The sequence below is a fragment of the Bufo gargarizans genome, chromosome 2 (assembly GCF_014858855.1).
Source record: "Bufo gargarizans isolate SCDJY-AF-19 chromosome 2, ASM1485885v1, whole genome shotgun sequence".
NCBI classification, from domain to species: domain Eukaryota; kingdom Metazoa; phylum Chordata; class Amphibia; order Anura; family Bufonidae; genus Bufo; species Bufo gargarizans.
The window spans coordinates 701,296,811-701,319,239 of record NC_058081.1 but is presented as its reverse complement, the minus strand read 5'-3'; the positions used below and the strand labels follow the sequence as shown (position 1 = coordinate 701,319,239).

General features: G+C 48.5%; 1 protein-coding gene across 2 annotated transcripts in view; it reads left to right on the top strand.

Moving 5' to 3' along the window:
* LOC122929030 (RAP1 GTPase activating protein) overlaps nt 1–19,037 on the top strand; it is a 73,493-nt gene extending 54,456 nt beyond the window's left edge. The window contains exons 4-25 of one of the 2 annotated variants that reach the window (XM_044282456.1): nt 2,191–2,226; nt 2,483–2,530; nt 3,264–3,302; nt 3,388–3,573; nt 4,000–4,103; nt 5,013–5,091; nt 5,260–5,313; nt 7,183–7,266; nt 7,728–7,828; nt 7,904–8,033; nt 10,089–10,244; nt 11,763–11,834; nt 11,943–12,029; nt 12,103–12,240; nt 12,590–12,721; nt 15,033–15,142; nt 15,267–15,380; nt 15,450–15,570; nt 15,778–15,886; nt 16,796–16,902; nt 16,989–17,039; nt 17,950–19,037. In XM_044282456.1, the coding sequence (XP_044138391.1) occupies nt 2,191–2,226; nt 2,483–2,530; nt 3,264–3,302; nt 3,388–3,573; nt 4,000–4,103; nt 5,013–5,091; nt 5,260–5,313; nt 7,183–7,266; nt 7,728–7,828; nt 7,904–8,033; nt 10,089–10,244; nt 11,763–11,834; nt 11,943–12,029; nt 12,103–12,240; nt 12,590–12,721; nt 15,033–15,142; nt 15,267–15,380; nt 15,450–15,570; nt 15,778–15,886; nt 16,796–16,902; nt 16,989–16,997 (2,016 nt within the window). In that variant the 3' untranslated portion in view covers nt 16,998–17,039; nt 17,950–19,037. Of the gene's footprint in view, nt 1–2,190; nt 2,227–2,482; nt 2,531–3,263; nt 3,303–3,387; nt 3,574–3,999; nt 4,104–5,012; nt 5,092–5,259; nt 5,314–7,182; nt 7,267–7,727; nt 7,829–7,903; nt 8,034–10,088; nt 10,245–11,762; nt 11,835–11,942; nt 12,030–12,102; nt 12,241–12,589; nt 12,722–15,032; nt 15,143–15,242; nt 15,381–15,449; nt 15,571–15,777; nt 15,887–16,795; nt 16,903–16,988; nt 17,040–17,949 lie in introns of both variants that reach the window. The other variant, XM_044282455.1, reaches the window with a different exon arrangement.
* Nucleotides 19,038–22,429: the final 3,392 nt, after the last annotated feature.

Below are 22,429 nucleotides of genomic sequence, written 5' to 3'. Positions count from 1 at the left end.
TGTGAACAGGATTCGGCACGTGCCTGTTTTGGGGTCCAAGTGTTATAAATATATATATATTTTTTTAAAACAACTTCCATTCATTGACAGCAAGCGAAGGTCTTGAAATTGCTGAAAAAACTAGATTTTTGTACTTAAAATCTGTTTCTTTTACGTTCATTGGGGGACACAGGCTTGGCCATGGGTATAGCTGTTGCAACTAGGAGGCGACACTAAGCACAAAGGTGTGAGCTCCTTCCTTCAGCTATACCCTTCCTACAGGGACTAAGCTAAATCAGTGCAAAAGCAGTAGAAGAATCCAGACAAAAACAGGAAAACCAAACTATGTCCAACCCAGGACCACACAGGCCAGACAAGGCCCGTAAACAAGACAATAGGTGGGAGCTATTGAACGGAAGAGAAACAGATTTTACGGTGAGTACAAAAATCTAGTTTTCTCATCTGTATCATTGGGGGACACAGGCTTGACCTTGGGACGTTACAGAGAAGTCTCCAAAGGTGGGCATAACCAGAAAACCTCCTGCCAATCAGAGAACCGCCGTCTGCAAAACTCTACGCCCCAGAGAAGCGTCAGAAGATGCAAAGGTGTGCACCCTGTAAACCTTGGCAAAAGTGTGCAAAGGCGACCAAGTAGCCGCCTTGCACACCTGAGGGGCCAAAGCCCCGTGATGCACCGCCCAAGAGGCCCCTACTGCCCGAGCAGAATGGGCAGTAAGCCGGAAGGATGGGGCCCGGTCACTGACGCTTTACGCTTCCACAATAGCCAAACGGATCCATCGGGAAATGGAAGTTTTAGACGCAGCCAGCCCTCGTCTCGGCCCCTCTGGAATGACGAACAGGGAATCCGTCCGCCAGAAGGATGACGTCTGGGACAAATAGATGCGAACGGCTCATATCAAATCCAGAGTGTGGAGCGACTGCTCCTGAGGATGAGACTGCTCAGGACTAAATGAAGGGAGAATAGGCTCTTCATTTAGATGGAATGCGACACGACCTTCGGAAGGAACGACTGGACAGGGCGAAGGACTACTTTGTCCTGATGGAGGATCAGGAAAGGTAACCGACAGGAAAGAGCCGCGAGTTCCGACACCCTAGGGATGGAAGTGATTGCCACCAAAAAGGCCACCTTGTAGGACAGGAAGCGAAGCGACACCTGCAGCAAAGGCTCAAACGGTGAAGACTGGAGAGCGTTGAGCACTAGATTAAAATCCCAAGGATTCAACGGAGGACCCAACATTTCCACAATAGCTGTGTTGGTATGGGAGATGTCCTTGACGAGGAGCGTGCCCACTCCGGCTCTATCATAGGCTGGACAGTAGGGGCCATTGCGTCAGGGGCAGGGCCACTTGACGGTGGAGCAGAGCAGAGGGGATCTGACTGACCAGATGGAAATTTTGAGCGACGCACAAGCAAAATGGCGCACACAAGTGACCGCCTGCTTTGGGGTCTAGGTTCGGACATAATGAGGATAGGGGGTAGGTTAAACCCTGTAGGAAAAAATGTGCAGACCTGCAAAGCAGGGAGGTCTGCCTCCTACAGACACTGGGCTAAAAACTGATGTAGCTGAGTCCCTGTAGGAAGGGTATAGCTCACACCTCTGTGCTTAGTGTCGCCTCCTAGTGGCAGCAGCAGCTATACCCATGGTCAAGCCTTTGTCCCCCAATGATACGGATGAGAAATTGAATGTTGCAGAGCGTTTTGCTTCCAATAATGTGTGAGTGTTGCGTTGGTGCACTGCTGCCGTGATTTGTGGCGCTCTGCGCCAGTCTAGGGGTGCGGTGGACCTCACAGGGATCCCGTTACCCCGGCCGCAGCATGTGACATATACCGCCTGTGACCGACTGTCACTGCCGCCAGAGGCGCCTGTCATATCGTAAGTGACACAAGGCTAATTCACATTTCCATATGGAAATCTCTGCGCAGATCTCATTATCAGGGGAGACTGGCTGCAGCTGCTCCGTATAATCCTCTGGGGGGGGAATTATAATAACCGGCATGTATTAATGCACATCGCGATGTCGTAGACATGGATGCGTGCGGTCCCAGTATATACATCAGTTCTGATGTATAGGCGCCATATGCCTCGCTGATAGACGTGACTGAGCGGAGCTGCAGCTTTGGTTCTTTGTAATGTCGTTTCCCGCTGTCCTTTTGAGTTGACACTAATTTGTGTCTTTTTTTCCCTTTTAGAACTCTGACTTGTTTGCGATGATTGAGAAGATGCAGGTGAGTGCCCAGGGCCCACATCGATCAGCTGAGGGTTTGTTACAGTGTATCAGTGGGAGCGTAAGCCGCCCTCCGCATTATCAGCGCCTATCTCTCTCCTGTGCTGGAAGCCAGGCTCTGACCTGCACTGATCCATTGTAACACACACCCAGCATTGTGAGCAGGACAGGTCTCTTCCCTTGTGATGATGAGCGTTATGTAGCAGAGTCTGTCGTGCGCAGTCACTAGTGCTCAGCCATGTGCTTTGTCTTTACAGGGCTGCAGAATGGACGAACAGAGATACTCACTCCCTCCCCCCCTCAAGGTAAAATCCCCGGCGTCCCATGAACTGTACAGTCCTGCCCTGCTGCAGGGAGGGGGTCTGACGTCAGAACCGTAGGGTGCTTGGTGGACGCACCCCCACAATGCAGCAGAGCAGGGCATGCTCCATAGAGACACTGAAGGGGGCAGCAACGAGGCATGAGTCAAATGTGGGCTAATAGGAAATAGGAAACCAGCAGGATTGTGATTGGAGTATAAGACATGATGTGACTGCAGCTCTGGATGGGACTGGAGTATAAGAAATAATGTGACTGCAGCTCAGGATGTCACTAAAGCATAACATATTATGTGACTGCAGCTCTGGATATGACTGGTGTATAAGACATGATGTGGCTGAAGTATAAAATGTAATGTGATTCCAGTTCTGGATGCGACAGAATTAAACATGATATGACTGCAGCTCTGGATGTGACTGGAGGATAATACACGACTGCAGCTCTGGATGTGACTAGAGAAAAAGACTCATATGACTACACCTCTGGATGTGACTGGAGTATAAGACATGATGTGACTGTAGTTCTGGATGTGACAAGATTGTGAGACATGTTGTAAGTGCAGCTCTGGATGTGACTGGAGTAGAAGTTTTGTAATCTGTAAGGGGGAACTGCCCTGTGGCCCCCGCTGCTCTCGCCTTATCACTGTTGGGGCCCCAATGATATTAGTGTTTCGGACTGTGTCTCGTTGCCACCATATAACGATGTTACTTCTTACTACAGACAGAAGAGGATTATATCCCGTACCCCAGCGTCCACGAGGTAAGTGCACAGACCTGAGCGACGGTTATTACTGCATCTGCACCCCCAGAATTGTGGGGGTCCCATCCTGTTCACTGTCCTGCAGGTCCTGGGAAGGGAAGGGCCATTCCCCCTCATCCTTTTGCCTCAGTTTGGGGGATACTGGATTGAGGGAACCAACCACAACCTCTCACCGCTCCTCGACGCCGAGAACAACCAGTCACCAAGCGCCAAAGTGAAGCTGGAGAGTAACCACACGGCGCGGATCTACCGCAAGCACTTCCTGGGGAAGGTTAGTCTGCGGCAGCAAAGTGAACACAGCTTGTACTGACCCCCGGTATATACCGACACACCAACCTCCAGTATATATCGACATGCTGGTATATATATATATTTCATACTGGTATATTAATCGACCCCTAGTATATACAAACGCACCGACCCCCCGGTATGTGCAGACGCACCGACCCCCCGGTATGTGCAGACGCACCGACCCCCCGGTATGTGCAGACGCACCGACCCCCCGGTATGTGCAGACGCACCGACCCCCCGGTATGTGCAGACGCACCGACCCCCCGGTATGTGCAGACGCACCGACCCCCCGGTATGTGCAGACGCACCGACCCCCCGGTATGTGCAGAAGCACCGACCCCCTGTATGTGCAGACACACCGACGAGACATTTTTTGGGACCTGACATCAGTTTTCTTATACTCCAGGAACACTTTAACTATTACTCTCTGGACGTTGCTCTTGGTCATTTGGTTTTCTCGCTGAAGTATGACGTCATCGGAGATCAAGAGCACCTCCGCCTGCTGCTGCGGTGAGATTTACTCATCCCCAATACTGTGTGTGCTGGGCGAAGAGGCCCCAGAGGGATCCCACAGCCCTTTAGGTGTCAGATGTTGAGGGTTATAATCTTCTGTGTAGCCACTTCTAAATGGTTCTGGTCTCTTGCACAGAACTGATACTGAGTAATAACCACCCAGCTTTCTATAGACCCTGGACAATATATCAGCACGCTTCTCCCTGCAGCTCTTCTGTTCCCCTGCTTGCGTGTCCGTCTTAACTGCGGTTCTGTCATTTTATTCATACACCAGGAAGCCCAGGATGAACACAACAATAGGTCCCTCTTAGATAGAAAAGAAAAGAAAAAAGGAGACAGGAGGCCGCGCCTCGTGTGTGTGGCTGTATGGCAGTTTTAAGGCACTATATATAAGAAGCGCTTACCATTTATTGCTTTATGAAGCTTTTGCTGGTATTTTTCCGTCCAGCGTGCGGGGTCCTGTACTGCTGCCAAAGGTTCCTTTTCTCTGTCCCAGATGTGGCAAGAGAGATGGAAGTTTAGAAGATAAAAATAGCAGTTTTTGAACCTTTTGTAGTGGCGCTGAAAACCGGAGACAATGTTCCAGGTGATATTGTTAAAAAGGAAGCCAACTTTTATTCTTACTCAACGCGTTTCAAGGGCGCTCAGCCCTCTTCATCAGGACGATAATGGCTGTGCGCCCTTGAAACGCGTTGACTAAAGAATAAAAGTTTACTTCCTTTTTAACAATATCACCTGGAACATTGTCTCCTGTTTTCAGCGCCACTACAAAAGGTTCAAAAAATGCTATTTTTATCTTCCCTCTTAGATAGGGGAGTGCAGCGTTGTATGGCATTATGGGGGGGTGCGGTGGTCTGGTGGTAAAGCTCTGATTTGTGTCCTGTGGCCGCTCATGGTTTGTTACAGGACAAAGAACCAGACGTACCACGATGTCATCCCCATATCCTGCCTCACCGAGTTCCCAAACGTGGTGCAAATGGCCAAGGTAAGCGGAACCGCCTGTGGTCAGCTGATCGGGGCATTGTCCTTTGTGCTTGATTCCACATACCACTGCTCTAGTTCCCCGCACCATACGGTTTTCTAATGGCCACCATATTGGTTTTTTTCTGCTACCCACCCCTCCCCCATAACCAGTGATTTTGTTGTTTTCCAGCTGGTCTGTGAAGATGTCAACGTGGATCGATTTCACCCCGTCCTCTACCCAAAGGTGAGTGGGGGTAACATGAGCCGTAGCAGTGCTCAGTAGTGCCACATGTGATCCACGATGTGACACAGGACACCGGCCGCTCCCTGCAACGTGTCTGTATTCATTACAGGCCGAGTTCAGCTCCATCCCGTAATCACCGCGTCAGCTGATATATACTATATAACGACCTCTTATAACAGTGACGTCCTCTCATAATGATAATGTCCTCTTATAGTGGTGACTTTCCTTTATAATTGTGACAACCTCGTATAATGGTGACCATTTATAACGGCAACAACCTCTTATAATGGTGATGTCCTCTTATAATGATCATGTCCTCCTATAATGGTGACTTCTTATAATGGTCATGTCCTCCTATAATGGTGACGTCTTATAATGGTGGTGTCCTCTTATAATGGTGATGTCTTCTTATAATGGTGGCGTCCTCTTATAATGGTGACGTCTTCTTATAATGGTGATGTCTTCTTATAATGGTGGTGTCCTCTTATAATGGTGATGTCTTCTTATAATGGTGGCGTCCTCTTATAATGGTGACGTCTTCTTATAATGGTGATGTCTTCTTATAATGGTGGCGTCCTCTTATAATGGTGATGTCTTCTTATAATGGTGGCGTCCTCTTATAATGGTGACGTCTTCTTATAATGGTGATGTCTTCTTATAATGGTGACGTCCTCTTATAATGGTGATGTCTTCTTATAATGGTGGCGTCCTCTTATAATGGTGATGTCTTCTTATAATGGTGACGTCCTCTTATAATGGTGATGTCTTCTTATAATGGTGGCGTCCTCTTATAATGGTGACGTCTTCTTATAATGGTGATGTCTTCTTATAATGGTGATGTCTTCTTATAATGGTGACGTCTTCTTATAATGGTGACGTCTTCTTATAATGGTGACGTCTTCTTATAATGGTGACGTCCTCTTATAATGGTGACGTCTTCTTATAATGGTGACGTCCTCTTATAATGGTGACGTCTTCTTATAATGGTGACGTCCTCTTATAATGGTGACGTCTTCTTATAATGGTGGGTGGTGTTCTCTTATAATGGTGACGTCTTCTTATAATGGTGACGTCCTCTTATAATGGTGACGTCCTCTTATAATGGTGACGTCTTCTTATAATGATGACATCTTCTTATAATGGTGGGTGGTGTTCTCTTATAATGGTGACGTCTTCTTATAATGGTGACGTCCTCTTATAATGGTGACGTCCTCTTATAATGGTGACGTCTTCTTATAATGATGACATCTTCTTATAATGGTGGGTGGTGTTCTCTTATAATGGTCATGTCCTCTTATAATGGTGACGTCTTCTTATAATGGTGACGTCTTCTTATAACCGCAACAACCTCTTATAACAGTGACGTCCTCCTATAATGTTGACTTAGCTTTATAGTAGTGACAACCTTTTATAATGGCGACTTTCTCTCACAATGGTGCTGGCGTCTTATTACAGAAAAAACGTCTTATAACGGTGACTTTCCTTTATAAGGCCCCATTCACACAGCCGTAGTGCTGCCATGCTCGTGCTTCGGACCTCAGAACGGCGGGTACACAGAAGACGGGTACCGACTGTGAACTCTGTATCGCAGTGCGGAATCATTTCCTTCAATTAGTCCGCAAGATACGGCACAAGACAGGACATTTCCTATTTTTACGGAGTGGAGGCACAGACCCAGAAGCCCTTTCATGCCTTCGCTCCGCAAAAATAGGAAATGTCCTATGTTTTGCCGTATCTTGCGGATCATTGGCCCATTGAAGGCAATGAGTCCGCAGTTCACACGGCCGTGGTGACAACCGCTTGTAGCAGCAACTTTCCTTTATAACGGTGGTGACCTCTTATAACGGTGATGGCTTCTCATATTTACAGGCTTCGCGTCTCATCGTCACCTTTGATGAACACGTCATCAGCAATAACTTTAAATTTGGAGTCATCTACCAGAGAACTGGGCAGGTCAGTACACCACTACTATTATGTGCATGGTGCCACCAGCTGCGGTTGCGCTGTACATGACAGAATATGGGGGTGACACATTGTAACAATCACACAAGTGACAGTGACAAGATACATTGGGTGAGAGCCCTGACCATAGGAGCTTGCAATCTATAAATCACTGTCACAGCAGGCATCAGTGGGGAAAAGGTGGTTGGGTTCCCTTCTCTAGGGAAAAATGCTGGGGTCTCTGTCGGGATGTTGGGGGTCTCTGTTTTGGGGGCATCGGGAATGTGTCTCAGGGTTATGGGTTTTCTGTACAGGAGTGTTGGGGGTCTCTGTTTTGGGGTTATTGGGGTATCTGTCTCAGGGTTATCGGTTCTCTGTCTGGAAGAGTTGGGGTCTTTGTTTTGGGGTTGTTGGGGTATCTGTCTCACGGGTCCTGGGGTCTTTTATTAATAGTCCATTTCCCTCATTCTCAGACCACGGAGGAGGAATTATTCAGCACCACACAGGAGAGCGCAGCCTTTGTGGAGTTCCTGGAGCTGCTGGGTGAGCGAGTCCTCCTGCAGGATTTTAAGGGGTGAGTCTGGGGTCTTGTAGGAGGTTCGCTCCTCATTTCATGGTCGGACACTAATGACACATGTGATGCTTACAGATTTCGGGGAGGGTTGGACGTAACTCATGGACAGACAGGGACCGAATCCGTCTACTGCAACTTCCGAGGCAAAGAAATCATGTTCCACGTCTCCACCAAACTGCCGTACACAGAGGGCGATGCCCAACAGGTAGTATAGCGGGCGTCTCCTGTACCCACCATACAGGGTAGTTACTGACCCTTAGAACTATATAAGATGCCCTCTAAGAGCTTTAATGTCATATTGGTGTTACCCAGCTTTCCCAGGAACAGATGCTTTACAGCAGACTGGGGTTTGTGAGATCATGGGAAGATTCATTATTTGTTCAGTCATAGGAAACAGATAGCGGCTGGAGATGATGGGAGTGATAGTGTACGGTCCTTATGAGGAGTATGTCCAGATAGAGCTCCTAGACCTTCACCTTATGCATAATGCTCAGTATAGAGACTCTCACCCTCTGCCTAATGCACCATATAGTGCTCCCTGGCCACCCCTAATGCTCAGTATAGAGACCCTCATTCTATACCTTATGTCTAGCATAGAGACCCCCTGTCTAATGCTACCTAATGCTTAATATAGAGACCCCTGCATTCTGCGTAATGCTCAGTGTAGAGATTCCTGCTGTCAACCTAATGCTTAGTATGACCTATGATTGATGCTCAGTGTAGAGACCCCTGCCCTCTGCTTAATACTCAGTATAGAGACCCCTGCCCTCTGCTTAATATTAAGTATAGAGACCCCTGCCCCCTCTGCTTAATGCTCAGTGTAGAGACCCCTGCCCTCTGCTTAATATTAAGTATAGAGACCCCTGCCCCCTCTGCTTAATGCTCAGTATAGATACCCCTGCCCTCTGCTTAATGCTCAGTGTAGAGACCCCTGCCCCCTCTGCTTAATACTCAGTATAGAGACCCCCTGCCCCCTCTGCTTAATACTCAGTATAGAGACCCCCTGCCCCCTCTGCTTAATACTCAGTGTAGAGACCCCTGCCCCCTCTGCTTAATGCTCGGTATAGAGACCCCTGCCCTCTGCTTAATGCTCGGTATAGAGACCCCTGCCCTCTGCTTAATACTCAGTATAGATACCCCTGCCCTCTGCTTAATGCTCGGTATAGAGACCCCTGCCCTCTGCTTAATACTCAGTGTAGAGACCCCTGCCCTCTGCTTAATATTCAGTATAGAGACCCCTGCCCTCTGCTTAATGCTCGGTATAGAGACCCCTGCCCTCTGCTTAATGCTCGGTATAGAGACCCCTGCCCTCTGCTTAATGCTCGGTATAGAGACCCCTGCCCTCTGCTTAATACTCAGTATAGAGACCCCTGCCCTCTGCTTAATATTCAGTATAGAGAACCCTGCCCTCTGCTTAATACTCAGTATAGAGACCCCTGCCCTCTGCTTAATACTCAGTATAGAGACCCCTGCCCTCTGCTTAATACTCAGTATAGAGACCCCTGCCCCCTCTGCTTAATGCTCAGTATAGATACCCCTGCCCTCTGCTTAATGCTCAGTATAGAGACCCCTGCCCCCTCTCCTTAATACTCGGTATAGAGACCCCCTGCCCCCTCTGCTTAATACTCAGTGTAGAGACCCCTGCCCCCTCTGCTTAATGCTCGGTATAGAGACCCCTGCCCTCTGCTTAATACTCAGTATAGAGACCCCCTGCCCCCTCTGCTTAATACTCAGTATAGAGACCCCTGCCTTCTGCTTAATACTCAGTATAGAGACCCCTGCCCTCTGCTTAATACTCAGTATAGAGACCCCTGCCCTCTGCTTAATACTCAGTATAGAGACCCCTGCCCTCTGCTTAATGCTCGGTATAGAGACCCCTGCCCCCTCTGCTTAATACTCAGTATAGAGACCCCTGCCCTCTGCTTAATACTCAGTATAGAGACCCCTGCCCTCTGCTTAATACTCAGTATAGAGACCCCTGCCCTCTGCTTAATACTCAGTATAGAGACCCCTGCCCTCTGCTTAATACTCAGTATAGAGACCCCTGCCCTTAACCTAATGGTCAGCTTAGAGATCCTCACCCTCCGTTTAATCCTTAGTACAAAGGCTTTCATCCTCCTCCTCCCGTAGAGACCCCTACCCTCCTCCTGATGCTCATTGTAGAGACCCTTGCCTGATGGAAACTTGACCTTGGCTGTCGCCTGTCACCTCTGCAGCACCTCCCCCATCTTGCTCTTATCATATTCTTCATTTTTTTCAGTTGCAGCGTAAACGTCATATCGGCAATGACATTGTAGCCATAGTGTTCCAGGATGAGAACACGCCGTTTGTCCCTGACATGATCGCTTCCAACTTCCTGCACGCTTACATTGTGGTTCAAGTGGAGAATTCCTGCACCGACAACACTGTATACAAGGTACGCAATGTAATTTACTGCTGCATACAAGGTGACCGGCCTGGAGCAAGCTAGATCATTGGGTGCTAGGCACCTGATGATCCCTGGGCACGAAGTACCAGATAATCCTTGGGCACTAGGTACCTGATGATGATCCCTTGGTGCGAGGCACCTGAAGATCCCTTGTTGCTAGATACCAGATGATCCTTGGTGCTAGGCACCTTATGATCCCTGGGTGCAGAGAGCTGATGATCCTTGGGCATGAGGTACCAGATAATCCTTGGGCACTAGGTACCTGATGATCCCTTGGCGTGCGGTACTTGATGATCCCTTGGTGCACGGGACCTGAAGATCCTGGGTGCAAGCTACCAGATAATCCTTGGTCACTAGGTACCTGATGATCCCTGGGCATGAGGTACCAGATAATCCTTGGGCACTAGGTACCTGATGATCCCTTGGCGCGCGGTTCCTGATGATCCCTTGGCGCACGGGACCTGATGATCCCTTGGCGCACGGGACCTGATGATCCCTTGGCGCACGGGGCCTGATGATCCCTTGGCGCACGGGACCTGATGATCCCTTGGCGCACGGGACCTGATGATCCCTTGGCGCACGGGACCTGATGATCCCTTGGCGCACGGGACCTGATGATCCCTTGGCGCACGGGACCTGATGATCCCTTGGCGCACGGGACCTGATGATCCCTTGGCGCACGGGACCTGATGATCCCTTGGCGCACGGACTGATGATCCCTTGGCGCACGGGACCTGATGATCCCTTGGCGCACGGGACCTGATGATCCCTTGGCGCACGGGACCTGATGATCCCTTGGCGCACGGGACCTGATGATCCCTTGGCGCACGGGACCTGATGATCCCTTGGCGCACGGGACCTGATGATCCCTTGGCGCACGGGACCTGATGATCCCTTGGCGCACGGGACCTGATGATCCCTTGGCGCACGGGACCTGATGATCCCTTGGCGCACGGGACCTGATGATCCCTTGGCGCACGGGACCTGATGATCCCTTGGCGCACGGGACCTGATGATCCCTGGGTGCACAGAACCTGAAGATCCTAAGTGCAAGCTACCAGATAATCCTTGGGCACTAGGTACCTGATGATCCCTGGGCATGAGGTACCAGATAATCCTTGGGCACTAGGTACCTGATGATCCCTTTGTGCACGGGACCTGATGATCCTGGGTGCAAGCTACCAGATAATCCGTGGGCACTAGGTACCTGATGATCCCTGGGTGCGAGGTACCAGATAATCCCTAGGCATGCAGTTCCCAGATGATCGCTGGTTATTGCTTCCATGTGCCCGGTGAACCCTGTGTTTGGGGAGCAGTTCCTTGCATCGTCTGGTGATGGTGATTAGCAGTGACAGGAGACGGTCTCCGCTCTCACCCATGTCAGACCTTATTACGCTGATGGCGGATGAGTCTTTCCAATAGCTGCATCGTCTTCACCTGCTCATTATATCAGGTCGTGTGATTGATGCTGTACCGGCCTTATAATGTGTGATCCTCTTCTCTCAGGTCTCGGTCACTGCCCGGGATGACGTGCCTTTCTTCGGTCCACCACTTCCAGACCCTGCTGTTTTCCGTAAGGTAGGATGAGAATGTTTTCTAGATCTGTACCTTCCCTGTGTCGCTCTCTGTGGTTGCCCAGTGAACTACAAGGCCTAGCAGTCCTGAACATGTTCTGTATTTTCCCAGGGGTCAGAGTTTCATGAATTCCTCCTGACTAAACTGATCAATGCTGAATACGCCTGTTATAAAGCTGAAAAATTCGCCAAACTGGAGGTGAGTGCTGTGTGACCCCAAAATGTCGCAAGTCATGTCTTCGATGGCATGTCTTACCTCTTATCACCCTCAGGAGCGAACGCGCGTCGCGTTACTGGAGACGCTGTACGAGGAGCTGCACATTAACAGCCAGTCCATGATGGGCCTCGGTGGGGATGACGATAAGATCGAGAATGGGGGCGGTGGTGGTGGGTTCTTTGAGTCTTTTAAGGTGAGAAATTAATAACATGGGGGCAGGGGGCGCACCGATTATATCTGAGCAGCAGCCATGTCTGATTTCCCCCACTAATCCCCTTGTATACAGACATAAACCCTGTGTCCATCATTTCCCAAGACAGCAGTGACCCCCGGTGGCTGTACGGTAGTACTACATCCGTTCTCACAACCAGAAGCTTTTAGCGAGGTTCTTGCTGACTTTATATCATGGTCTGGGAGATTATAAGGCATCTGAGTGACTGACACCTGTACAGGCGCCGCCATCACACAGGGCTGGTTACTCCTAAACAAGACCCCATGATGCATCATCACACAGAGAGTAACATCAACTTTTCTCCTTGCAGAGAGTAATCAGAAGCCGCAGTCAATCCATGGACGCTATGGGCCTCAGCAATAAGAAGCAACACACAGTGTCCACCAGTCACAGTGGCAGCTTTGGGCACAACAATCAGGATATGCCTAAGCCACCAGGAATAGTAAGTGTCACTATATATATATATATATATTCAGACTGATCTGATTTGTCATTGTGGGCAATGAAGATTTATGTGGGTACAGATGGCAATTTACTTATAGATATAGAGGGAAAAGCTAATAGAATTATGAAGATGAGATGTGATCTCTGGTGCAGTGTATGGAGATTTAGGGTGTCTCCTACTGGTGTTGGGGGGCTCTGAGGCTGAACGCACTGGCATAGACCTCCTCCCCTATGGTGGCTCTATGGACAGCAGAGCCTGAAAGTAGTCAGCGGGTACCATCAGATGTAGGGAGATGATATATAGAATACACCAAAAAGTCATAGAGGTGATAAGTTTGTCTTGTTCCATGAGGACAGTGCCAGGCTGTTGGGTTGGAAGGGTTACACAGACTCCTGAACCTCTACAGATCCCACTATACCTTTCCAGACCCATCTTAACCTCTACAAAGTTCTCTGAACCTGTCTAGACCACTGAACCTCTTCAGACCCCTCTGAACCTCTTCAGACCCCTCTGAACCTCTTCAGACCCCTCTGAACCTCTTCAGACCCCTCTGAACCTCTTCAGACTCCTCTGAACCTCTTCAGACCCCCTATGAACCTCATCTGAACCTCTTCTGACCCCCTCTGAACCTCTTCAGACCCCAGTGAGCCTCTCCTGACCCCTCTGAGCCTCTCCAGAGCCCCCTGTCTCCTTTTCCAGGACTGTGTGGTGAAATCCATTATCACTGATCTTTCTGTCCCCTGGCAGATACCATAGAAATTATATTGTCAGCCAATACACTCCCCCCCCCCCCCGCCCCCCGCCCCCCGCCCCCCTAAATCAGCATTTTGTGTAGAGAATGTGCTGAGGGCCAGTTATATAAAGGGGCAGTCTTACATTGCATACATGGAGACAGGTCAAATTGGTAGAGTCCAGTGAGGATGAGTCCAGGAAGCCGATTGATTGGTAGAGTCCAGTGAGAACAAGTCCTCCAGGAAGCTGATAGGTTGGTAGAGTCCAGTGAGGACGAGTCCTCCAGGAAACTGATGGTTTGGTAGAGTGCAGTGAGGACGAGTCCTCCAGGAAACTGATGGGTTGGTAGAGTGCAGTGAGGACAAGTCCTCCAGGAAACTGATGGGTTGGTAGAGTGCAGTGAGGACAAGTCCTCCAGGAAACTGATGGGTTGGTAGAGTGCAGTGAGGACAAGTCCTCCAGGAAGCTAATGGTTTGGTAGAGTGCAGTGAGGACAAGTCCTCCAGGAAGCTAATGGTTTGGTAGAGTGCAGTGAAGGCGAGTCTATTGGATTAGTACAGTCCAGTGAGGTCATGTCTATGTGGGTGGAGGTCATGCTCTGTGATAACCATTTCTGATACAAGCTGTCCATTCTATGCATGACTTCTTCTTCTCTCTCTCTCTCTTTTTTTCTTTGCTTTTCTCGTCTTGTTACTTTCTATCCCCTCTTGTCTTCCTGACTCGCCATCATTAACCAATCATTGTTCCCTTACCTCTCTCTGTGTATCGTGAACATTTCTTGCACCTTCTCCTCCTGGCTCCTTTGTTCTTTCTCTGCCCTCGGTGTGATGATCCTCACCGCCTCCATGTTTTGTGCCGTGCTCCCTCCTGCTCACTAGTCATTGCTTGTGCCAGGGAGAGCTCCCGGTCGGCATGGACGCCGCGGAAGTGCCATAGGCATAGGAACCATAGAAGAGGTAGATAATTTCTCCTTCTGTATGTGATGATGACTGGGGTTCAGATTCGCACTGACATAATTACCGCCCATTCCTGGAGGTGACCCTCCCCAAGTGCGGAGGGATAACATGACGTGTGGTATGGGTAAGATGATCAATAATCCGGTCTCACAGATAGACCCGGATTTCCTGTCCAGTTCTTTGATGAGTGGCACCAGAGGTATTGGGCAGCCACTTATCTCCCATAGCTAATAAAGTAACATGCACTTTCCTCCAGTCAAATATTCATCCTTTGTTCTGCAACTTTATTTCAACTCCTCGCCACTTACAATTTCTGTGCTTGCTGTCAGTGACTAGAAATGCCAATTGCTTACATTAAGGGCTTCAAACCTGTCCTTGTCCTGCACACAGCTAAGAGTTAGTTAGTTAGTTACAGTGTATCAGTGCAGGTAAAACAGATATGAGCCTGTAGTGTTTGGCTCGCAGAGGTTTGCTTACACTGACACATTGTAACAAACCCTCTAGAGTAATGTGGAAAGTGCATACTGATTTCTTGGAAGATCTCATTCTGATCAGGGTGTAGTTATGGAGGGAAATGCTGCAATGTGGCCCTATATTAAAGACAACCACATTTTTTCCAGTCTCTGATCGTACCAGGAAAAAGTCCAACTAGGAAGAAGTCTGGTCCGTTCAGCTCCCGCAGGAGCAGTGCCATCGGAATCGAGAACATCCAAGAGGTGCAGGAGAAGAGGTGGGTCCTCCGGGAGGATTTCTACTGTTCTGGTGGAGATGATGTTCTGGGCTGCGTTTTGGAGGAGGAGGGAGACTTTACTCATGGTCATTCCACATAGGTTTTTTCATGCCATGTTATACAGAGAAAGTCCGACCGGCCCCCTGAAAACCCCCGACAGTGGCACTGCCTCTCAGGAGCCCAAATCGGAGAACTCGTCCAATCACAGCTCCCCGGAGATGCCCACTACAAAGAACAGGTAGGCGTAGTGTGGCGAGGATGTGCTCCTCATGGAACCCGTGTCTCAATGCTCATCTCTACATCACAGGATGGATTCAGTGTCTAGACCAGAAGCCCAGAGAGATTTCTCTCGATCATCGTCCAGCGCCAGCAGTTTTTCCAGCGTGGTGGTGGAGAACGAACTATTGGATGACGAGGACACCGGGATGGTAATGGACAACCCAATCCAATGTATTCTGTGTAAAAACCCCACCGCTGGGTTTTACAGGTGTGAGGCTCCAGCCTCTTCCTATAACCCACAACCCACCACTGGGGGTGGGCGTGGTGAGGGGTGGCGTTGAGTTTGCTGACACCACAACTTCTGTGCATTTCCTGGACTCTGCCGTAAATGTGATTTATTTTTTTTTCGTCTTCAGGAAAGTGTCTCCTCCTCAGGAACTCCTCACAAACGAGACTCCTTTATCTACAGCACGTGGCTGGAGGACAGCGCAAGTAGCGTAAGCACAGCCAGTGGAGGAAGCGCAGGTGCAGTCAATTTACATTCTTTATATATATAATGTGTGTGTTTTAAAAAGAAAAATGAGGAGCAGATAATACAAGTCTGTGCAGCAATTTGAGGTACTCTACTGTAAAAAGGAGGATATAAGTCTGCTGTACAACAGATAATACAAGTCCATGCAACAATTTGAGGTAGTCTATTGTAAAGAGGATGATATAAGTCTGCAGAGCATAGAGGAGCAATCTACTATACAGCAGATGATACAGGTTGGTGCAGGAAGAGGTCTGTAGAGCCTAGTAAGGCAGTCTACTGTACACTAAAGAGAGGCTGTCTACTGTAAATAGGATAATACAAGTCTGTAGAGCGTACAGGAGCAGTCTACTGTACAGTAGATGATACAAGTTGATGCAGTCTGTAGAATCTAGAGAGGCAGTCTGCTGTTCAGCAGGTAATACAAGTCTGTGCAACAGAGAAAGGTAGTCTACTGTAAAGAAGATGATACAAGCCTGTAGACCAATAAGGAACAGTCTACTGTATAGTAGATAATACAAGTCGATGCAGTGTGGAGAGGCAGACTACAGCAGATGATACGTCTGTAGAACCTAGAGAGGAAGTTTACAGTAACAGTATATAATACAAGTTGGTGCAAAGAGAGGCAGTCTGCTGTGAAGAGGATGATACAACTCTGTAGACCGTGGAGGAGAAGTCTACTATACAGTAGCTGATACAAGTCAATGCAGTATGAGAGGCATTCTACATCGGATAATACAAGTCTGTGTAGTATGGAGTGGGAGTCTACTGTTCAGCAGTCTGTGCAGCATAAAAAGTTGGTCTACTGTACAGCAGACTTTACAGGTCTGTACAGCATGAAGAGGCAGTACTATTTGCCCCCGTTCCTCCTGTTGCGCGTGTAATTGTGATTCTTTGTGCACCAGGTTTCCCGCGCTCCCCACACCCAGACGTTCGGAAAATGAGTGGAGACTCCGCCTACCCGGAGATTAAAATCCAGCTGGAAGGAAATGATCCAAATGCAACCAATCAGGTGAGAGCTATTCAAACATGGCGCCAGTGTGGCTATGCCTTTGCCTCCCGCGCACTGACACTGTCTTCTCTTTCATGGCTCCTCAGAGCTGCTAGCCCCCACCCGAGTCATTGAAGGATAAGTCTCTGTCTTGGACGGTCAGTACCCACCACCCTGTGTTCTCCTCCTCACTCACCATTTCATGATTATCCTCATCCTACTTTGGGTGACAACCACTAATGCAGGCATCCTCAAACTGCGGCCCTCCAGCTGTTGCAAAACTACAACGCCCAGCATGCCCGAACAGCCTACAGGTATCAGCCTACAGCAGGGCATTGTGGGAGTTGTAGTTTTACAACAGCTGGAGGGCCGCAGTTTGAGGATGCCTGGACTAATGAATGGTCTTTACTGCACAACTTTCCACAGACTCTGGTCTATTACGCTGTATTGTTACATTCCCCCTGTGCCTGTGTCAGTCTTTACTATGATTTTAGTCGAATATGTAGAAAATGATAAGGGCGGCAATCACCAATGTAGTAAAAAAATAAGAATAATCCTTTATTTTATCCGGGAAAACATTCAGCCTGAGGCCGCGCAAAGCCGCGCGAAACGGCCGTCGCCGCTATCATGTTGGAGACACTGACATCTCGACCCTATGAGTTCTGCTGAATATTATCCCGGATAAAATAAAGGATTATTATTTTTTTTACTACATTGGTGAGTGCCGCCCTTATCTTTTTCTACATATTGGACTATATTTATTGCTGTTGGGCTTGAGCACCGCTATATTGTACTGGAGGCACAGACGTGCGGTGGATCGCCAGTTGGTTTGCAGTGGAGACTGTTCAGAGTGTAGCAACTGTGCCGCCTTCTATTTTTCTCTTGTTATTTTTTATATTTTTTTACTATGATTTTATTTTATTCACAAGCCAGGAAGATCAGTATTGGGCAGGGTCTAGAGTGCTGTAGAGCATGACATTATGGGAAGGTGGACTTACTGGTATAGATAGACCTGTAGGGCTCCTGGATGAGATATTCAAATATTTTCTTTCGGTTCTCCCCCTTCAGCCGTGGCAGAGAAGACCAAAACTGAGCGATTTGCGCCAAACTCCAGTCTTTGATTCAGTCAAGTGTGACTGATTCACCTGAGGACCCAGCGACTGACTGATCCCTTCTGAAACGAGCGACACAGCCGCCCCCAGGCTCCTGCAGATTTCTCCTTCCACCTGACTTCTACGAACTTGTTTCCTACAAGAAAAGCGGATCCTGCGCCCGCTCCCGCACTTAAATATAAGGGAGGCTGCACCCCCGCCCCACAGCGATATGAACAAGTGGTGGGAGGGTTCTGAAGCTGCAGCTCAATGAGACAACATGTGGCGGTCCGCTGATGGATGCCCGCTACCTATATGGCGCTTGTGGCCTGGACGTGGCGAATACTGCGCGGTCTCCGTGATGTAAATAATCTGCAGATGCCGTAAAGTTCATGCAAACTCAGGATGTCAATCAATGCACAAGTTCTCCGACTGGACATTGAAACTGAAAGGGTTAATGCACCCTGAGCTTCCTCCCTCTATGCATTGTCTACGGCATGTCACGTGTGGTCCTGCGTGTTCCCCTGTGTGTTCTCGATAACTTCACGTGTGATCATCTTAGAACACGTTTATGGCGGGTGAAGTCATACAGTACGAGACATTACTATATGGTACGACACTACTACTCTCAACCTCCTGTCAGCCTGGATCATCGGTAACTACTCCCATTGACGTCATTCCTTAAGAATAACTATAGCGCAGTGTCATAGCGGCACTGACCCGCAGAACTGTGTGTTGGCATGGAGCGAGCGAGGGTGGGGGGGTATGGGGTGCCCTCTCTGTGGTCAGCATGCTTGGTGTCTGTTTTATGGACTTGTAGGTGAAGCATCCAGCTCCCCCTTGTGGCTTCTTGTTGTAATGACGTCACCGCTGTTCTCCGTCCTTTGTCCTCGCGTTTCAAAGAACGATAAAACACTATTTTTCCATTCGGCATAAATAACGTCTGGATCTGTAATTGTCTTTCTGTGTAAATGAAAAAAAATAGAGAAATTATTATTTATCTGCAAAGAGATTATTTGTAAAAAAATAAAAAATTTATGGGATAAAAGAAATAAATTGAGAAGAAAACGCAAGAGGAGGCCTTCATTGAATGCTGAGGCTGCACTACTGAGATACTGACCACCCCCATGCCTGAGATTAGGAAACGGGTTACATGTGTATAATAGTCGCTCTCCTCTGATGTATGACTGCAGGAGGAGGGGTGGGCTTCAGTGCAGGTGGTCTTTATACGTGCTGCATTTTCGGTCTGCCCCCTGCTATTACCCACAGTGCCATTATTTAACCCATGCTGGGGTCCACTGATCTCGATGCTCTGCCCTGTACACTGATTAGCAGCAGCATATAATACTCAGGAGTCTCTGCCCTTTGTGTAACCGGAGGGGTGAGCTCTGATCTGATAAGGGTACTTTCACACTTGCGTTTTTCTTTTCCGGCACTGAGTTCCGTCAAAAGGGCTTAGGCTGGGTTCACACCTGAGCGTTTTACAGTGCGTTCCTACGCGCTGTAAAACGCTCAACAAGGAGAAACCAATGATTCCCTATGGGAATGGTTCTCACCTGGGCGTTTTACAGCGCGTACGATCGCGCTGTAAAACGCCCGACGCCCCAAGAAGTTCATGAGCTTCTTTGGGGCGTCTTATCGCGCGTTCCCATACATAGACTTTCGGGAATGCGCGACAATGGGCGTTCGCTTGTCTCTGTATGCGCAATTGCAAACGCCGGTACAATCGCGCATACAGAGCGCTCCTTTCAGAACGCTCAGGTCTGAACCCAGCGCTATCCCCATGCATTCTGAATAGAGAGCAATCCGTTCAGGATGTCTTCAGTTCAGTCTTTTGGACTGATCAGGACAGAGATAATACCGCAGCATGCTACGGTTTTATCTCTGGGCAAAAAAACTGAAGACCTGCCTGAATACTGGATCTGGCATTTTTTACCATAGTATTGTATTAGTGCCGGCATGCGCAGACCAAAAAAAAGGTAAAATAAATAAATTTCGGATCCGTTTTGCCGGATGACACCGGAAAGATGGATCCGACAGTCAATGTTTTTTTCTGACTGATCAGGCATTTTTAAGACTGATCAGGATCCTGATCAGTCTTAGGCCTCATGCACACGACTGTTCAGTTTTTTGTGGTCCGCAAACCGCTGATCTGCAAAAAACTGAAGCCGCCCGCGTGCCTTCCACAATTTACAGAACGGGTGGCCCATTGTAGAAATGCCTATTCTTGTCCGCAAAACAGACATTAATAGGACATGTTATATATTTATTTTGTGGGGCTACGCAACGGAGTGCTGTCCTCATCTTTTGCGGCCCCATTGAAGTGAATGGGTCCGTATCCGAGCCGCAAAAACTGCGGCTCAGATGCCCATCAAAACAACGGTCGTGTGCATGAGGCCTTAAAAATGCCATCAGTTGGCATACGTTTTGCCAGATCACTCTGCCGCAAGTGTGAAAGTAGCCTAACATGTGTCCGTGGGGAGTTATACTTCCAAATGGTGGGGGTCTACTCCTCTTGTGGGTGCTGGGTTATGGTGATGCTCACTGGGTAATTCTAGGAGATTAGAAGAATCAGCTTCTCTCCCATCTGAGTGGAGATGAGCTGTAATACCAGACACGGCCATAGACAAGACGGGGGCAGTACAGGCTTCCAAGGCTTCCATCTGATTTCTTATAGACTGTGTTAGGCTTTGAGCAATCTAAGGGTGCAGCCACACGGTCAGGTTTTCTAATGATCCACTCCAGATTCTGGCTTCCCCCCAAAAAAAAAACAACTTCATCTGGAAACCCGAATGTGTGGATGTACCTTTAGGGCCTGTTCACACGGTGGGTTTTACAGCGCAATTTTGGTGAAGACAGCCATGATGAAATAAAGCCAAAAACCTGCCAGCAGCCGCATCCTTTCTGTCTCACATTCAATTCAATGTGAGGCAGAACTGAGGATTGCGGAGCCGCAGCTTAAGGCTTAGAGTGGACATGTCCCTTCTCGGCACGGCCATCGTTCTGCCATCCTCAGAGCTGCCACCCATTGAGGTGTATGGGAAGCAGAAAGGACGCGGACGTGGCTGTCCACGGCAAAATGATGCTGGAAAAGCCATCGTGTGAACAGTATTCCATACGTTGGGGAATACGTGTGGATTCCCATTCAGAAAAACCGCTGTGTATTAGACTATCAGCGAAGTGTATGAGGTTACACAAGTCTCCCGCACTCTGCAGACTATTTCCGTGTGTAAATTGACCTGTCGTGGACATTTCAAAATCTGCAGCATGTCAATTATTGTTTGCTGTTTTAACTTGGGAAGGGTGAGATTTGCGGTAAAATTGCCTTTAATCCGCACCAAAAAACGCTGTTAGAAATTGTGGATTCTGGTGCGAATTTGCTGCAGAAACGCACGGAAATCCCCACTGAAATTTGTGCGGATCTTATGAGCATTCACCCGCCCTCATGGCCTTAGGATACATGCACACAGTGCAGATTTGTATGCAAAAAAACACAGAAATCCGCACAATTTATCGTGGTTTTGGTGCTTTTTTTTCTGCGTTTTTTTCTTTTTATATAAACAAACTCATATTGGAGTCTATGGGGAAAGCACTCTGCAGAAGGCACGGAATCGCTCAAACAATGGACAGGCTGTGGATTGCACAGGTCAATTTCTGCATCTAAGGAAAAAAGCAAAGTGCGCTTGACTTTTGTCTAATTCCATTGACTTTGCTGGTGCTGTATGACGCTGCGGTTATTCTGCACGAGAATCCACACGTATTCAGCAACGTGCGCTGGTAGTCTAAAGCTGCAACAAAGATCTCGTGTTTATTTCTGAGAAAACATCACTGGAGGTGCGGACCAGCGTCAGGTGTACCACTGCTGGGTCATTGCTTTTAAATCCAGAAATACATCACATGATACTCCAGTCACATCCAGAGCTGCAGCCACTATCCTGACATTACATCATATCTTATACTCCAGTCACATCCAGAGTTGCAGCCACTATCCTGCCATTACGTCATATCTTATACTCCAGTCACATCCAGAGCTGCAGCCACTATCCTGCCATTACGTCATATCTTATACTCCAGTCACATCCAGAGTTGCAGCCACTATCCTGACATTACATCATATCTTATACTCCAGTCACATCCAGAGTTGCAGCCACTATCCTGCCATTACGTCATATCTTATACTCCAGTCACATCCAGAGCTGCAGCCACTATCCTGCCATTACGTCATATCTTATACTCCAGTCACATCCAGAGCTGCAGCCACTATCCTGACATTACATCATATCTTATACTCCAGTCACATCCAGAGTTGCAGCCACTATCCTACCATTACATCATATCTTATACTCCAGTCGCATCCAGAGTTGCAGCCACTATCCTGCCATTACGTCATATCTTATACTCCAGTCACATCCAGAGTTGCAGCCACTATCCTGACATTACGTCATATCTTATACTCC